This window comes from Dipodomys ordii, unplaced genomic scaffold (genome assembly GCF_000151885.1).
Source record: "Dipodomys ordii isolate 6190 unplaced genomic scaffold, Dord_2.0 Scaffold61, whole genome shotgun sequence".
In the NCBI taxonomy this organism is placed as follows: Eukaryota; Metazoa; Chordata; class Mammalia; order Rodentia; family Heteromyidae; genus Dipodomys; species Dipodomys ordii.
Window position 1 is genome coordinate 5,281,677 of NW_012267277.1, and position 17,612 is coordinate 5,299,288.

At 38.1% G+C, this 17,612-nt stretch overlaps 1 protein-coding gene across 1 annotated transcript in view; it reads left to right on the forward strand.

The window, feature by feature from the left end:
- Positions 1-7,973, forward strand: part of Oma1 (OMA1 zinc metallopeptidase) — a 57,725-nt gene extending 49,752 nt beyond the window's left edge. The window contains exon 9 of the mRNA XM_013022344.1: positions 7,515-7,973. Coding sequence (XP_012877798.1) covers positions 7,515-7,727 — 213 coding nt within the window. The 3' untranslated portion in view covers positions 7,728-7,973. The remainder of the gene's footprint in view (positions 1-7,514) is intronic.
- The last annotated feature ends 9,639 nt before the right edge of the window (positions 7,974-17,612 follow it).

Sequence of the window (17,612 nt, forward strand, 5' to 3'; positions counted from 1 at the left end):
TGTTTAAGAGGAAAGAAATAGGAAACAATGAAACTAGCACACGTTGGTTCATGATCTGGACAAACCAACTTTTCTTTCTTTTAAGATAGAAGATCATGAATGAGTGCTACCCGAGAAGCGTATCAGCAAAATGCCCAGCAGGAGAGCGCTGACAGCCAGGGACTAGACTAGGCTAATTCTATTAAGTTGTAGCATTCTTCTTATGCCATTGGAGAACAGTTAGGAAAATTCATTCAAATAGTATGAAAAATAAGATTTAACTGACATAAGAAAATAAATGCTATGAAAAAGTATATTTTCTGTAATGTTTTCAGAGTCTCTGCTACCAGCATGACTATGTTTATTGCAGCATTATTTACCATAGTTAAGATATGGAACCAACCCAGATGCCCTTCAGTAGATGAATGGATCAAAAAAATGTGGTATATATACACAATGGAATTCTATGCCTCCATCAGAAAGAATGACATTGCCCCATTTGTTAGGAAATGGAAAGGCGTGGAAAAAATTATATTAAGTGAAGTAAGCCAGGCCCAAAGAAAAAAAGGTCCCATAGTTTCCCTTATTTGCAATATCTAGTATATGTCTGAGTCAAGCAGAAACAGTCAGATAAGTTGATGTTAGGGAAATGAACCCTAAGATATGTATTCAAATGTTTTTTTTTCTTTCATACAATTGTTTCTAACACATTTATAAGATATTTCTTTGTTGCTTTGTATGTCCTTCCCCCATGGTATAATCCCTGCTTTCACTGTATTTGATATTGGTATAATTTGTGGAGGGGAAGGGAAAAAACAAATTGTTTAAATAGGGATACAGGTGGGCCCATTGCAACAATGAGATGTACAAGTTGTTATGTTGAAAACGAACTTTGCAACTTTAGTGGGGGGGGGGTAGGATGGGAAGGGATAGAAAGGGGAAACAAAGGACAAAACGTGTGTATTTGTGTAAAGACTATGGCCAGATAGTCTAGATAATACATTAACATTAAGAAAATAAAAGTTACGAGGTGATGGCCCTATAAAAATTTAAATATATATGTTAGAAATTTGCAAACAGTAAGAGTATATATTAATTTCAAAAATTGATAATGATTTAGTTAATATTTTCATGGGTTGGTGCCAAACCTATATTCAAAGAAAATGTATCAATTTAATTGTTTATATTAATAAGAGAAAAAGATAAATATAATAATAGAGAACTAAAAAAAACACTTCAAATCAGGAAAATACAATCAAGGAAATTAAGCAGAAATACGCGAAATGGCAAGAGTTGATTCTTTGGGGAAAATTAGTTAAAATGGCATTCATTGGACCAGTTATACAAAGAATAAAATACAAATGTGATCAGGGAAAGAGATACAGTAATATATTATGAAACCATAATATTTTAGAAAATATTACTTTAGTTAGATAATGTTCGTACTCATATGAAAATAAAAAAATGTTACTGCTTATGCCTGCATGTGTGCATGTGTGTGCATGTGTGCATGTCTGAGTGTATTTGTAAACCAGAGTATATGCAATCAACATTGAAATTTCAGTAAACCAGAATGAACCTACTTAGATTAACTTTGGAAAGAGAGGCAGTGTAAATAAGTCAATTTAAAAAATATTCGAGGGCTGGGAAGGTGGCTCAGTGGTGGAGTGCTTGTCTTGCATGCATGAGGCCCTGGGTTTGATTCCTTAGCACCACATAAGCAGAAAAAGCCAGAAATGGTGCTGTGGCTCAAGTGGTAGAGCACTAGCCTTGAGCTGAAGATCTGAGGGACAGCGCTCAGGCCCAGAATTCAGGCTCCACTACCACCACCACCACCAACAACAAAATGAGAACCTAGAAGTTCTAACAGATTAGTAAAGAAAAGAGTACCTAGCTCTCATAGGATTTACTTGGAGAATTTTTTCACAAGTCCAAAAAGTAATTATCCAGGAACTAATTAGTTGTAGTCTCAAAATATAAAAAGAAATGCTATAAAGTGATTCATTTTATGTTATGTGGTGACTATTAAATGATTTTATTTTGACAGTTTGATAGACACACCTTTGAAAGAATTTGTGGATTGAGGCTATTTAGTCAGTGAACAATCTAGGCTACATTTCAATAATTATTTACTATGAGCAAGTAAGTTGCCTCAGATTCATAAGTGACATCATGAAAGAAAAGCTATTATGTCATATGAGGAAACTTTGGACCAATATTTCACCCCTCTCCTTACTCCCTTCATCAAAGAGCATCTTTAACTTACTTAGGAGTCTGTGCCTCCATCATGGCTATTACCTGGTACAGGTCACCAGCATATCTGTTCTAGATCCTGCAACCATCTCCTACTTGAGTCTTTTCTGTTCTCCTCAAGTCCTATTTTCAATCATCTTTTTTCTTTTCTTTTTTGTTGGCCATGGGGCCTGAGTGCTGTTCCTTGAGCTCTTTTGCTTAAGGCTTGCATTCTACCACTTTGAGTCACAGCTGCACTTTTGGTTTTCTGCTGGTTGGAGTCTCACAGACTTTCCTACGTGGGCAAACTTTGAACCACAGTTCTCAGATCTCAGCCTCTTGAGGAGCTAGGATTACTGGTGGCATGAGCTATCAGTACCCAGCTCCCAGAATAACTTTCTTACTGTAATTTTCTTGCCTTCAGTGTTTTCTCATCTCCTTCAGTTCTTACATCACATAATTTGACTACTGACCACTCCTCCAACTTTATCAACCGTCTCTCTCTCTCCCCAAGTTTTCCTTGGTTTCAGCCAAGGAAAGCTTGTTTCCTCCCTTTTTACAGCCACTCTACTTCCTGATTGCTTTGCCCAAAGAATCATTCCTTCAGTTCTTCATAGAAATGCCACCTCCTTGGAGAGGCTTTCTCTGATCTTTTCATATAAAATAGCTTTTCTCACATGCAACAATCCTTCATTTTCTGACACGATGCATTATTCAGTCTCTTCATGTACTTAACTAAAATGATTTTGTTTACTGTTTATTGTCTGTCTTTTATCCCAGAATGTACGGTTCTTGTCCTCTGTCCTTAATGGCTGTGAGTTTCTGAGATGCCCAGTGAATATTTAAGTGACTGCTTGGTGTGTAGTAATAGGAAAAATAAGCAATATAATTGTGGCTAAAAATAGAAGAGTTGGCAGTAGAATTGGATAGTTCTTCCACTCCCTTAGAGAACATTAGCTTGTAGGAAATTATAGTTAGATATGGGGAAAAGATGTTCATAGGATGTAGTAGTATAAAAATAGTAGTCTTTTCCTTCTGACCTAGCTAGCTAACTTTGAGAAAGAAAATCTAACCCTTGGTGTTTTTTTTTTCTGTAAGTAGAATCAGGGTAGCAATATCTCCCAGCTTTTGTTTTTGTACTTGTGTGGTGTTTGTGTGGGTAGGGCCCTGCTATCCACTTTCTTTCCTCACCTTCCTTCCTTCTAAGACACCTTAATAATAAGTATTGTGCACTCAATATTTTTAAAATGATTCACATTATAACATCGGTACAGACAACTTAACTAAAAATATCTGGCACAATGTAAGGCACAAGGTGAACAGTCAGAGTCTTCTTTGACTTTAGGCTGCCTAATTGTATGTTAGTGTCAAATCTTCCTTGGGATTCTCAGGGCCATATATTCTTGCTTTGAGAGTCCCTTCCTGCTTTCTCATAGACTGTGAATTCTTCAGGCAGCTTCCCGTGGCATTTATCATAATGACTTATTCATAGCTAGTGTTCTATAAATGTTTGCTTAACATTCAGAATGCATTTATTAAGTGCCTTTTACATGCAGTACATAGAGTTAAACAGAGGGGAAAAAAAGCAAAGGAAATGGAAAGGCATATTCTAGTTATTCATTGGGAAAATCCTGCTCCCTTTAGAAGAGATGAAGAATGAAGGTATATCTAATATTATATATTTGAATTTATGAAAAGAAAAAGATGTTGGCACCATGGAATATAATAAAATAAATATGGAATGGAGAGTGAAAAAACCAGAAAAACATTGCATCAAGATATCAAGTAAAATTTTACTAAATCAAAATAGATTATGTGATGAAAATGCATACTATTCTATAACAGGATGTGGCTTCATAGCAGAAGGAAGGCAATTTGCACATGAAGAGAACCCTTATGAAGAATGTGTGGTTGTTCTAGCCATTAGGGAAACATTGCTGAGACATTTAGAAAGGGCCTGAATTCAGTAAAATTAAAATATTTAATGAATGTACCACATGCAAAACTTTTATGTATTACCATAAAAAACATGTTAGAAAAAGACATCAAAAATGAAAATAGGACCTAACCCTAGCTTTTTAAATTCCAAGTCATTTTCTTCAATAATAAACTTATCTTTTCCCAAGCAGTTTGAGGTTCATAGCAAAACTGAGAAGGTAAAGCGAGTTCCCATAAATGCCTGACTTCATATAGAGCCTTCCACTTGGACCAGAGCAACACATTTATTACATTGGAGCCTGCACTGACCTGTCGTTATCATCTTAAACTGGCCGTTTACATTAGGGTTCACTGTTGTGAGCCTTTATTCTGTGGGTTTTAGTAAATGCTTAACCACATGTGTCTACTTTAGTTATATCCTTAGAACAGTTTCATTGCCTTAAATTTTTTTTTCTCTGCTCACTGTTCATCCACTCCTGGCATTCACTGATCTTTGTTGTCTTTATGCTTTTTCAGATACTTCTTAGTAATATGCATTTAAATTTCTTCCATATGTCTTGTCATCATCTTCCTAAAGATGCATATTGTTCTATTATCTGGACATAACACATTTACTGAAAGATATCTTGAAAACTTCCAAAGTTTGGCCACAAAAGGTGTGATACTCTCCAAGCCAACTTCCATTCTTTGCCTGTCATTTAGCTTCTCTGGGGATCAGCTCCTTCATCTGTAAAATTAATCTGATGTTATCTAAGGATTCTGAGGTTTGAAGTTATGTAGCTAGCTAGATAAAAATCATGAGATCATGTCCGATTTTGAATGAACTCAGGTATGGTTGTAAATTTTAATGGTATTAACTATTGGTAACATCTTTTTGGTAGGGCCTGGTGTAATGTGATGCATATGTGTTGTCACTTGCTACTTAAGAGGCAAAGGCAGGAGGGTCACAAATTCAACGTTATCCTGGGAAAAGTAAGAGACCCTGTCTCAAACCAAAATACAAATAAAAGAGCTCAGTACATGGCTGAAGTGGTAGAGTGCTTGCAAGCATGAGGCTTTTAAGTTCAATGCTAAGTCTTTCTAAACAAAACAAAAAAAACCTCCCTAGGCTGGAAAGGTGGCTCAGTGGTAGAGTGTTTGCCTCACATGCATGAGGCCTTGGGTTCAATTCCTCAGCACCACATAAGCAGAAAAAGCCGGAAGTAGTGCTGTGGCCCAAGTGGTAGAATGCTAGGCTTGAGCTGAAGAGCTGAGGATAGTGCCCAGGCCCAGAGTTCAGGCCCACGACCAACAACAACAACAAAAAAAAAACCCTTCTGTTAAAACAGATTGGTCCTTTTTACACAATTATAACTTGTTCTTACTCTTTGCTAAGATCTCTCTCTTTGGGGGATTATCAAATCAACTGAAATGGAGATTGAAAAGTATGTTTTTTTTTCAGAAAAGAAATAATTTCATAGCAGGGTAATTTATAGAAGCCAAGTAAAACAGAATAAGACTGTGGGAACATGTTATATATACAAAGTAATTTATAAAATTTACAAAAGAAGAATACAAAGTAATTTATAAAAGGCTGAGGTAACTACTCTGACTGATATGTACCTAGTACCTTACTCAATGTGTAGTCTAAAAGTTTGCTACATATCAAAAGACCAGACAAGTGAGTTGAGAAGAGAAGTATTTATTGAGCATGCAAAGATGATAGGTGTCCCTGATCTCTGTCTGCTACTTTGGTTTGCTTATGGCTAAACTCAACTGGTTTGGTTGCTGCCTACTGAACTCTATACCTTTTTCCTAATGCTGGTTTGGGGCTTAGTCACGTGGGTCAGCCTCCCAGAGTGAGTGAAGGCGCTATAGCAAGAGAGACTATGTCCAAGTTTTTTGCCAAGAATCTCGTGGCTTATGCCTGCTGTATTGGTATAAATCTCCATAGTATCTTCTTTTATCCTCAGAAGTTACCATTCAGCTAAGGGCTTGACTTGCTGCTTAACTCAGTGTTACTTTATTAATTTGCTTAATTCTTTTTCAAGGTAATGAGCATCTTAAATCTATTGTATTATGAGCTTCAAAGATGGAGCCCTGTTACCAAATACCTTCAGGTTAAGTAATGCCTTTTTCCTCTTTCATCAGAAGTGCTCATAGCCCAGGTTTCTAGATCCCTTTCTGATTTGTCCCTGGTTGCATGTGAGGCTGAAGGGAATTTTCTCATCTAAGAACCCGTGACCCTACCAGGCCAACACTCTGGGTGTCTGGATTAGTGCTCCCTCAGTTACTTCCGTTAGGACACATGATTCCTAACAAGTCAGAAGTGTGGTATTTCCCTGTAAATACCTTCCTTAAAAAAATCTAAATAGGGGCTGGGAAGGTGGCTCAGTGGTAGAGCGCTTGCCTTGCATGCATGAGGCCCTGGGTTCGATTACCCAGAATCACATAAGCAAAAGGAAAAAAAGGGGGAAGTGGCGCTGTGGCTCAAGTGGTAGAGCACTAGCCTTGAGCTGAAGAGCTGAGGGACAGCGCCCAGGCCCAGAGTTCAGGCCCCATGACCGGACCCCCCCCAAAAAATCTAACTATTAAAGACTTTTTTCTTAAAATACCTTAATTTTAATAGCTCAAAGGTATCCATATTCCCACTAAGACTAGTTACGTAGAGCAGCAGCCCTTGCCTCAGTAGTAACTATTTCTTACTTTGTTGCAAGATATTTTTTTCTTTACCCAAGGTGTCTAGATATCTAGAGAGCCTTGCCATCTTTTAGGTTTACGCCCTCTCTTACTCAGAGGGTCAGAGCTGAGGCCTCTTATCACTGTCACCTGTGGTACGTGCACATATAATCATCCTACTCTTCCCTTTTTCCAACATGGGTAGGTCAAAACTGAGCACTTTACATTTGAACTGATAGTTGCCATTGAACCATGTAGCACTCTGATTGTTTCCCCTTTTCTTGCAGCATTTTATTTTTCCTGGAGTAGGAATTGTCATGATCTTGATTTGTTTCCTTTTCTAGTTATTACTCCAGAAGGTCACAGTTGGGTGTTTTACTTGTGTTCATTTTTTTTAACAGTATGTTCAACATGTATATCTTACTTTGATGAGTGGTCATTCTGCTCAGCTGAAATTTGACTGGACATAGTGCTGATCTCTCTCTCTTTCTCTCTCTCTCTTTCTCTCTTTTCAGCAGAACATTTGGGTAGTTAGAGAAGGTACAATATTGTTTAAAAATATTACTTGAACAAATAATGAAAAGTAACTCCTTATTATGGTTGTAATTTAAGATTAGCTTTTATTCTAAAAACGCAGAATATTTTGCCACATTTTATTCATTTTGTATAGAGCCTGTTGGGAATTGCATTTTACTCTTTCTTTTTAGGCTCTGAAAATTAGAGAGGTCTGTAATTGCCCGCCTCTTTCTGGACCTGACCCTCGATTACTATTCAAGCTCACCATGAAACATTTTCTTGAAGAACCAGAGAAAGAAGAGACAGATACCACCATTAAGAAACAGAAAGTAGATACAGTTCCCACTCAAAAGCAGGAACAGATACCATTAACATACATGGTGCAGAAAAGAACTGGAAGTTGAATTAAAATTTATGTGACTTGAGATTTGTGGAGAATACAGCAATTGTTACCGTTTTTATGTTACTTTTTAAAAAAATGATGCTTGAAATGAAAAAAAAAAGATATTCAGGGTTGAATCATGTATCTTACAGGTATTGCTAAATTCTGCTAGGTTTTTATTTTTCATGAAATATTGATGCATTTTAATCTATTTTAAAATACTTTCAATGAGGAAAATGTCATGGAATAAATTTATATTACACATTTTGCTGTCTGGTACTTGCTTTTGATTTGGAAGGCAGACACATGTGGATGGGGAGTCAGAATATGTAGTAACTTACTGTGGGAAAGCTCCTGCTGAGCCAAAACTGGATGTGAGAATCTGGGTGGCTATGATGAACTGGTAAGCCAATGGGCTGAAGGCAATCTGATGGCAGAAAATGGTTTACATTGGAGTGGGATTTCATGCAAAAGGGCACCATGAGATAGAGAATTTCCTAATCCTCATCTGTGGATGGCAAGGGACAGGCAACAGGCAGAGGTGGAGCAGACCATTTTTGTACAGAAGCACAGTTGTTGCTACCTGTGGGTTCAGAATGGAGAGAGAGACACTTCATGCTGTGGTGGAATGTTTCTGGGGGTCTTTGTTGAAAATCTTGCCATTTTTGACTCCTCAGCAGTATAACAACTTGGGATTCTGGGCTTCTCAGAGAAGATATCCTCTTTGCTCTCATTGAGGGCATCACCAGGAAAGGCAGAAGCAAGGTGCTGCCCCCAAGTTCCTCTCCCTGACCAGCAAGCATCAAGTGTACCAAGCAAGAATACGAGAAGCACAAAATGACACATCCAGTCACGGCCAGAAATTGCTGAAATTACCTAAGTGTGGAAGTAAGTTTCTAAAATATGAATTAATATTTGTACCCAATCACTCTTACTCAAAAACTGATGAAATCTAATGATACCTAGGTAACATTCTCAAGGACATTTTTCATTTCTTTTTTAAAAATAATTTTATTGTTACTATTAAGGTGTTATACAGAAAGGCTACCATTTCACTAGTCAGGTAATAAATACATTTCTGGTCCTTTTTTGGATAAACTTACCCTTTCTGTTGCTTTCTTCCAATTTCTCCCTCTCTGCCCACAGGTTACATAGGCCATTTCCTCAGTGTATATATACTCAACAGCATGATTTCATTTGTTTACCCTTCCTTGTTCCCTTTCTGCAACCCCACCTTCTTATCCAAACCCAAAGCAAAGACAAACACCACCACCACCACCACCACCACCACCAAAAACCCAATGTTTCCACTTCTTGGAGTTTGTTTCAATAAATTGTAAATCTTCAGAGAAGTTACATATTTATGCTCCTCCCCTAATGGTATCTTCCTTTAGTCTGACTGCATGTGAATATCTAGAGTCCTGTATAGGTTATGTCCAGTTACAGTTTAGATCTAGCTCCCATATATGAGAGAAAACATGTGTCATTTGTCTCTCTGAGCTTGGCTTAACTGAGTTAGCATGATTTGTTCTAGGTCCATCCATTTCCCTAAAAATGACATAATCTTATTCTTTGTAATGGATGAGTAAAATTCCATATGTATGTATATGTACCACATTTTATTAGTTAACTCATCTGTTGTAGGGTATCTGGGCTGTTTCCATAACTGTGCTATTGTGAATAGTGCATCAGTGAAAATGCATGCAGGTGTCTTCACTGTATCCTGACTTGTAATGATCTGCATCGGTGCTCAAGGGTGGTATGGCTGGGTCATAGCAAAGTGGAATGTTTAATTTTTTGAGGAACCTCCAAAAAACGATAACTACTTCTTCCAGAGTAGTTATACTAGTTTACATAAGGACATTTTTCTTAAATACCATAGTAAGTGAATACTTTCTAAGATAATTAAATGGGGAAAATTACTTTTCATTGACTACTACAAAATGGACCCTGTAATTCATTTATAACACAGCTTTATGAAACAAGTTTTATTTTCATTTTACACCAATAAACAAGCTTGGATGGGTTGAATAATATACTCAGTGTCTCTTACCTAGAAAAATCAAAGCTCTATCTGTCTGACTACCACAGGTTTCTAAAGACCAAGCTATCAAAAGACAAGAAAAAAATACTACATTTTCATTTGTTTGCCAGCTTCCTCATAGATGGCTTTAATAGGGATAAACATTTCATGATTATAAAATCAGAGGCCACTGTGTTGTCTGTAGAATGATTTAGTAGGACCTCCTCTCAGTCCCCTTCTATCACAAGCTTGAAAAGCCAGGGGTGGGGCAGAAGAAACAATGCCTTCACTTCCTGTGCATTCTCCTGAGGGATGTGTCCTGATGCTGTTCTACTTTGGATTTACCTAGTTGCTTTTATTTATTTATTTATCTTATTTTTATTATCTTTAAGTAGTTGTACAAAGGAGTTGCAGTTTATGAATACAGTATATCTTGATCAGTGTCACTTCTTTCAACACAAGTTCAGAGCCTGCTTATGTTTTTCAGGGCTTCTGATACATTGCTTATAAGCTATTTCTTGATCTGCAAGACAACAGTTATAAGGGGACATTGTAGCTATTTCCTAAATTGCAGTTCTTCATAGTGTTGCTGGTTAGACTTTTGTAAAAGGCACTCCATATCCTTTAAAGACATTTGGAGCGTGTCACCTAAGGTAAGTAGTAAAATGCCATTTGATTTCCCTACAGATTTCCTAAGAAAAGAGTGCAGTGGTGACCCTAGTCTGTTTTTGTTTTCTTCCATTCCATTGTCACATCTAATCATGTTGTTCAGATGTCTTAGAAAACATATACAAGCTGACATCATGTCAGAAAGAGCAGAGATAAAACAGATATAATGTCTTTACAGTGCATATGAAAAAGATTTTTTAACCTGGTAATCAAATATAAAAGAAATGTTACATTTCATCTTGGGGTTTTAGAAAAAAATAACAATTGAATTTAAGCTGTATGTGTGTATTTTAAGAATTATATAGAAACAACCTCTGCATATTCTGCTTTTAGTTGCAGATTTTTTTTTTGTTGTTGTCCCCTGCATTTTTTCCTGTGTCTGTAGGATTTAGATATTTAGATGTTGACTGAATAGTGCAATTATTAGGCACAAGAAACCAGAATATCCTAGGTACAAATGTAGTTTAATCTCTACTATAATCCAGATAGCTGTGAAACTATGTCCTTTAAAGGGGGATATACTGTGGTATATACATATCACATAATTGTTCTTGACACATTGTAGGCATGCAATTAATATTATACACTCAACATAAAAATCTGATCATAAAGATCTGATCATAAAGAAAAGAGAAACAGTCACAATTTGTGAAATTGTATTTTTAGGACCCTGAAGTCTTTAATCAGATTTCTTTAAAGATAAAGGTGGGATCATAAGCTGGGTGCTGGAGAATTGTAGTTCAAAGCCAGCCCAGGCAAGGAAGTTCATGAGACTTTATTTCCAATTAACTAGCAAAAAGCTGGAAACGGAGCTGTGTCTCAAGTGGTGGAGTACTAGCTAGCCTCTAGCAAAACCCTCACAAAACAAAACAAAACAACCCCCCCCAAAAAAAAAACAAGTAAAAGAGTGAAGCCCTGAGTTTAAGTTCCCCAAAACAAAAACAAAATAGGGGCAATGAATCTCATGGGCTGATGTAATAATTAACTGAAATGGTAAACTTAAAGCAGTTAGCCCAAATTGTAGAGTTCCAGGAATAGTAAACTAATGACCCTTTATTAGATGCTTCCATAGTACTGAGCACTAAAGCATTTTTCAAACACTATTAAATTAATCTGCAATCCTTTATATGATATATATTACACTACCCTCATTGTAAATCAGGATACCAGAGTTGAAAGGGGTAATTAAACTTGCTCAAGATCAAACTATCAAAAGACAAGGAACAAACCTTATTGTTCAGAACAGAAAATTGTCTGAACTCAAACTCAAATCAAGGAAATATATTGCCTCAAAATCCTATGCCTAATGGGTTTAATCCAAAGCAGTGGCTTTTTCAGTTTGTAAATTTCTCAGCTCAGTCTTCCCTGATGGTATCAACATGGCTGCCAGTAGCACCCTGAGTGACATGCTACATTTAAGTGGATAAAATGGCCACCTACCCATGGAAATACAGCCTTCAGCATTCAGTGCTTTGCTAGAGCTGTCACCCTGGCAAGGGCTGGGGTAATCCTGCTTGGTGTGGATGTCAGGATCCAACACTGGAACTGAGGATGGGTACAGTCAATACCGTTTGCTTGAATAGAAGGGCTACCCCATGCTGGGAGGAATGCCACCCTAAGGTCTATTCAATGAGTGGCAGGCCTAGAATTACCACCTTTTGAGATTGCTCTTTTTCAGCAGGCAAAGAAACAAATCAATTCCTTAAAGTGAAATGTCTGCAATGATGCTTAGTCTCAGCAAAAACAGTGCATAATTTTCACATTGCTATAATTTTAAGTTTCCATGAATCTATTGGCTTAACCAATTTATTTGCTCAAAACCAACTTGTGAGAATGGAGGGACAAAATGGGGTATTGTTTACTCATAGGGGAGAAAACTAAGGCCTGGATGAATTAGGCAAGTTACCAGAGTCTGCACTTCAAGTAAACGGCTGAACTGGACTTGGAATTACCTCATTCTTTTGAGAAGCTGGTATTACCTCCATTTTTTAAACCAAAGATATTAAGCAATGTGGGCTTGACACTACTCAGCCTTCAATGGTAGAGCTGAGATTCAAATCCTCATTTTCTGACTCCAAAGTCTTGTGCTTCTCATTCATTTACTGCCGCTTAAGTGGCAAATCTCATAAAGATAGTCAGGATGGAAAGTATGTTTCCTTCACTCCTCATTTGTAAATTGCAGACCCAATATCTTTTCCCCTTGTTTAAAAGCAGCATTTTAATACTCTATGGGGGAGGTAAAATAATCTATTTTAAGCATATTCATACATGTGGAAGGTTAAAATTCCTGTGAATCGTCTAATAATATATTTTAATTGGGCCTAGATAATTCTTTTATCTCTGCTGGAAAATATTTTTCAACCTTTAGAAAGACAACCCTGGTATTATGTCTCCCTATATCTGGCCCCTGACTTCAACCTACAATGTTAGGCCACTGATCCTAGCCTTCTATCCCAGAGACTCCTTCTCACTTGGTTCTGTTAGCAAGAATTCTTAAACTAACTCTGTGCTCTGTGCAGAAGGGTTGGAGTGTCTAGACTCAAAAATAGGGTCTCTCATTGACTGCTTAGGACTTCTGAGTTCCCTAGTGGGAAAATTGGCCAGGTATGAGTGGTAGTGAGTTGTAATTGGAGTATTCAAAGCTGGAGCTGTGTGTGAATTGAGTCCTGGGGTAGTCCAGGGCTATTTATCAGCATCAGGGCTACATTGACATTAGATTTTTCCCTTCTTTGTACACTGGGTGTTACTGCTGCCCATTGATTGAGCTTTGTGTTTTGTGAGCTCGGCAGTTTCCCGCTTGCTCCACAAGCCCTAGGTCAGCAAATGTTCAAACCAATGTCTGTCCTCTGTATGTCTCAGAGACTGGGAGCAGCAAATAGCACTGAGGTCTGTACTAGAAGAGAGAAACTGAGGAATCCAGGTACTTGCCTGCTGGTCTTAGTACTTTCAGAACCTGCCTAGCAGTAAGCTATTTTTCAGGTATAAGGAGGTGCATGAAATCCAGTTATCCACCAGACCTGGGCTAGAAACTTTTAATCCTTCCTAGCTGCAAACCACTTGAGACAAGGCGGCAGCTGTGGAAGCCATGCAGTTACCAGCCACTGGCTCGGAACAGTCAGTTGAGGTAGTCTACAGATGACAAAGCTTTCTCCTAGCCATAAAGTGTGGGGCCACTACTCACTGTACTTTCCAGTACAGCGAGTCCACTGTGCTGTCTGGTACCTAAACTTTTCAGGAGGACTTCATGTGATTCTCAGTGCTCTATGACCTCCTCTGATGATCACCTTCCACCCAGACACTCTTAGAAGGGTGTCTCCAGACTTTGATTGGTCCTTGTTCTCAGGTGCCCAGAATAATTCAGTTTCAAACAATAACCCTGACCCAAGATGGTAAGTGACTGGGGCTACTAGCACTCCTGCAGCATGGGAGCCATGCCATGGATTCCTGTTCAATATTTGTCTGCCTTGCAAGAGGAGCCATTGCTGTACTAAACCCCTTAACTGGACTTTAAAAATTATTTTATTGTAAAGATACTGTACAGAGTGAGGGATTATAGTTACATGAGTAAAGTAATGAGTACATTTCTTATCAAGCATTGTTACCCCCTCCTTTGTTTTTCTCCTACCATCCCTTCCCTCCCCCACCCAATTGTAAAGTTCATTTCCAACATAGCTTCTTGTGAATCTCCTTGTTGCAATGGGTCATTCTGTGTCCTTGTTTCAGCATTTTGTTATTCCCCTTCCCCTCCCCAAATTACATAAATGTATATACAAAATTCAAGGTACCAAAATCAAGTACAGTGAAAACAGGTATATACCATAGGAGGAAGAACATACAAAAGAAACAAAAAACTATATAGTACATTAAAAACAATAACAAAGAACGACCTCTTGTGTCAATATCTTGGGGTTCATTTTGCTTAGTATCATCTTATAGGGTCATATGTACATAGCTTTTGAGCTTTTCTGTTCATCTGATAAAGTTATCCTGGACATATACTAATTACTGTAAATGAGGGAAACCATGGGACCTATATTTCTTTGGGTCTGGCTTACTTCACTTAATATGATTTTTTCCCCCAAGTCTTTCCATTTCTTAGCAAATAGGGCAGTGTCATTTTTTTCTGATGGAAGCTTAAAATTCCATTATATATAATATATCACATTATATAGATTATGTTATATTATATATATCACATTTTCTTGATCCATTCATCTACTGAGCGGTGTCTGGGTTGGTTCCATATCTTAGCTATGGTGAATAATGATGCAATAAACATAGTTATGCTAATAGCTTTAGGATGGCCTTGTTTGTGATCATTTGGATAAATGTCTAGAAGTGGGATTGCTGGGTCATAGGGGAGCTCTATGTGTAGCCTTCTGGGGAATCTCCATATTTCTTTCAGAAGTGGTTGAACAAGTTTACACTCCCACCAACAGTGCAGTAAGGTTCCCTTTTGGCCACAGCCCCTCCAGCATGTGTTGTTACTAGATTTTTTGATTATAGCCATTCTAACTGGGGTGAAGTGGAATCTCAATGTTGTCTTGATTTGCATTTCTTTCATGGCTAGAGAAGTTGAGCATTTCTTCATGTGTCTATTGACCATTCTTATTTCTTCTTCAGAGAAGTCTCTAAATCTTTAGCTCACTTATTAATGGGGCAGTTGTTTTATGAGGATTTGTTTTTGGAGGATTTAATTTTTTGAGTTCTACATATATTTTAGATATGAGGCCTTTGTCTGTTGTATAGTTAGTGAAGATCTTCTCCCAATCCATGGGCTTTCTATTGATCTTACTAGTTATGTCCCCGAATAACAAAAACAGTCCTTAGCAGAAAGAACAGTGCAGGAGGAATATCACTACCAAACTTCAAACAAAGCCTTAGTAATCAAAACAGCGTGGTACTGGCACAAGAACAGACCTGAGGATTAATGGAATAGAACTGAAGACTCAGAACCTGCAGACCTGTAGCTACCTAATCTTCAATAAGGGAGCACAAAAAATAGCCTCTTCAGTAAATGGTGCTGGCAAAATTGATTAAACACTTATAGAAAACTAAAATTAGATCCTTATATATCACCTTGCACCAGAATCAAATCCAAATGGATCAAAGACTTGAAGTAAAAGCAGACACCCTGAAAACATTACAGGAAGGAATAGGAGAAACTCTAGGGCTCCTTGGCACAGGCCAACATTTTCTTTAATGAAGACCTAAAAACACAACAAATCAAAGAAAGGTTGGACAAATGGGATTGCATGAAACTGGATTTTTCTTTTTTTACCTGAAAGTGTGCCCTTAAGAGTTAGACAGACCTAGTACTGGGACTGTGTGTTGGGTGGATTACTTTATCCTGTGAATCTCAGTTTTCTTCCTCTGGAAAATGAATTTAATCAGTGGATGATTTCTGGCAAGTGTGAAGACTTGTGTGTGCTGGGGCTCAGCATAATCCCTAGTATGTGAGCAGTACTTTCAGGATCAGCGTCAGTGTTCCTAGTTGGTGTCGGGATGCTGCAGAGGCCACCTCCACCACATACAGCAATGGTGTTCCCCGCAATTCTTTAAAGATGCCTTAGGTGCACGTGGATGTTCCCCAGCCACAAACATGGGCAATCCTAAGGGCAAGGGCACTCCCCCATCGAGTTAGGGTTACTCCATGGGTATGTACCTCCTCTTCCGCCTCCTCTTCGGATGATTCTGAGGCATGTTTCAAAAAGGATTTCCTTGGAAAGGTGAGCCTCGGTGGCCTAGAGCTTTAATTGACTTCATTGTTCTTTCTTTAATTGACTTCATTGTTCTACCCGTCATAAGAGCTTCCTAACATTTCTGACAAGTAAACCACCCATCTTCTCTACAAAGTATGCCAGCCTTAGGGCCTACTTTTGGGGGAACCCACGCTGTGGAGTTAGCTAGAAAACATTAGTAAACCCCCACAACAACAAAGGGAAGTGAAGTAATCGGCTTCTTGTTACACAGCAAGTAGTTCTAAGAGTCCTTACCTTTGGGGGTTGTTTTGAGGAAGTTACAGTCAGCTCTGACAGAAATGGGCTTCATAACTGTAGTGTTGCACACCTGATGCCTTTTGCTCTTCCTAGTGTCACTTTTTCTAATGATATAGCACTGTGATGTCCAGAGTGGCCATAAACATGCTCAGAGTTAATAGCTATGCCTTTCTGAGGCCGTACAGTCATCCCCAGAGCAGCCTTATCGTTTGAGCCTATTATCTGTGATTCATAGACTCTGGATCCAGAATGACCATCATAGCCATTATGAAGTAGTAGTTTTGATTTAGAAGTCATAGTACAGGCATAGTGATATGTACATGTATGTGACAGTTTGTCTGGGAGCAGAATCCAGAACAGATTGTAGATAACACCAGTGACCTCATCCTGGATAGAAACCCTGGAGTTGAAATGTGAAGGAAATGCAGACTCAGAAGATAATCCAAACTGGTTTAGCAGCCCTTAAGTTCACTCTGTTAGAAGGTACTTGGGTCAGATTGTTTATAGAACTAGAGCCAGGAAGATCAAGACACTGAACAACATGAGAAGTATCAACAGGAAGAATAATGGTTGCCACCTATAAGTGTGACTTCTGACAAACCGAAAGTCCTGAAAGCACTTGACATATAGTAAATTGTCTGGTTCCTGCCACAATTCATTGAAGTGATTCTGTTTGTCCTACTTTTTGAACAAAGAGCCAGGAGCCTAGAAAACCTGAGGGACTTGACCTAGACCTCACAGTTAAGGCTATATTGACCTTCTAAGCCCTTGATACCATGCCTTTTTGAGACCCTGATTATCTCTTTGACTGGTTGATTTATTTGTGATGCATAAAACAATGTAATGTGGACACAATGTCTTTTGAATCAGGCTTTGTAAAATGACTTCTCTTTCCTGGGACTACTTTCTTTCCTACCAATGTTCTGGATGTATACACTCTAGCACTGGATTTATGCCTGAAACATAATGATTATTGGGTCTACTATTCTTTCCCTCTCACCTATGGCTTATGTCCCACTTACTTCCAGAGATGATTTACAAAAGAAAGTTTGGGGCCAGAGCTTGAAGAGATTCACTTCATGCCATTCACTTCATTGATATAAGACATTATTTTGTTAAAGAAGTAAACTTCAAGAGGCAAAAATAAAAGGAGGCCTTTTCAGCAGTTTTTGTTTTCTGCTACAGATAGTATTAAGTAATAATCAGCCATTATCCA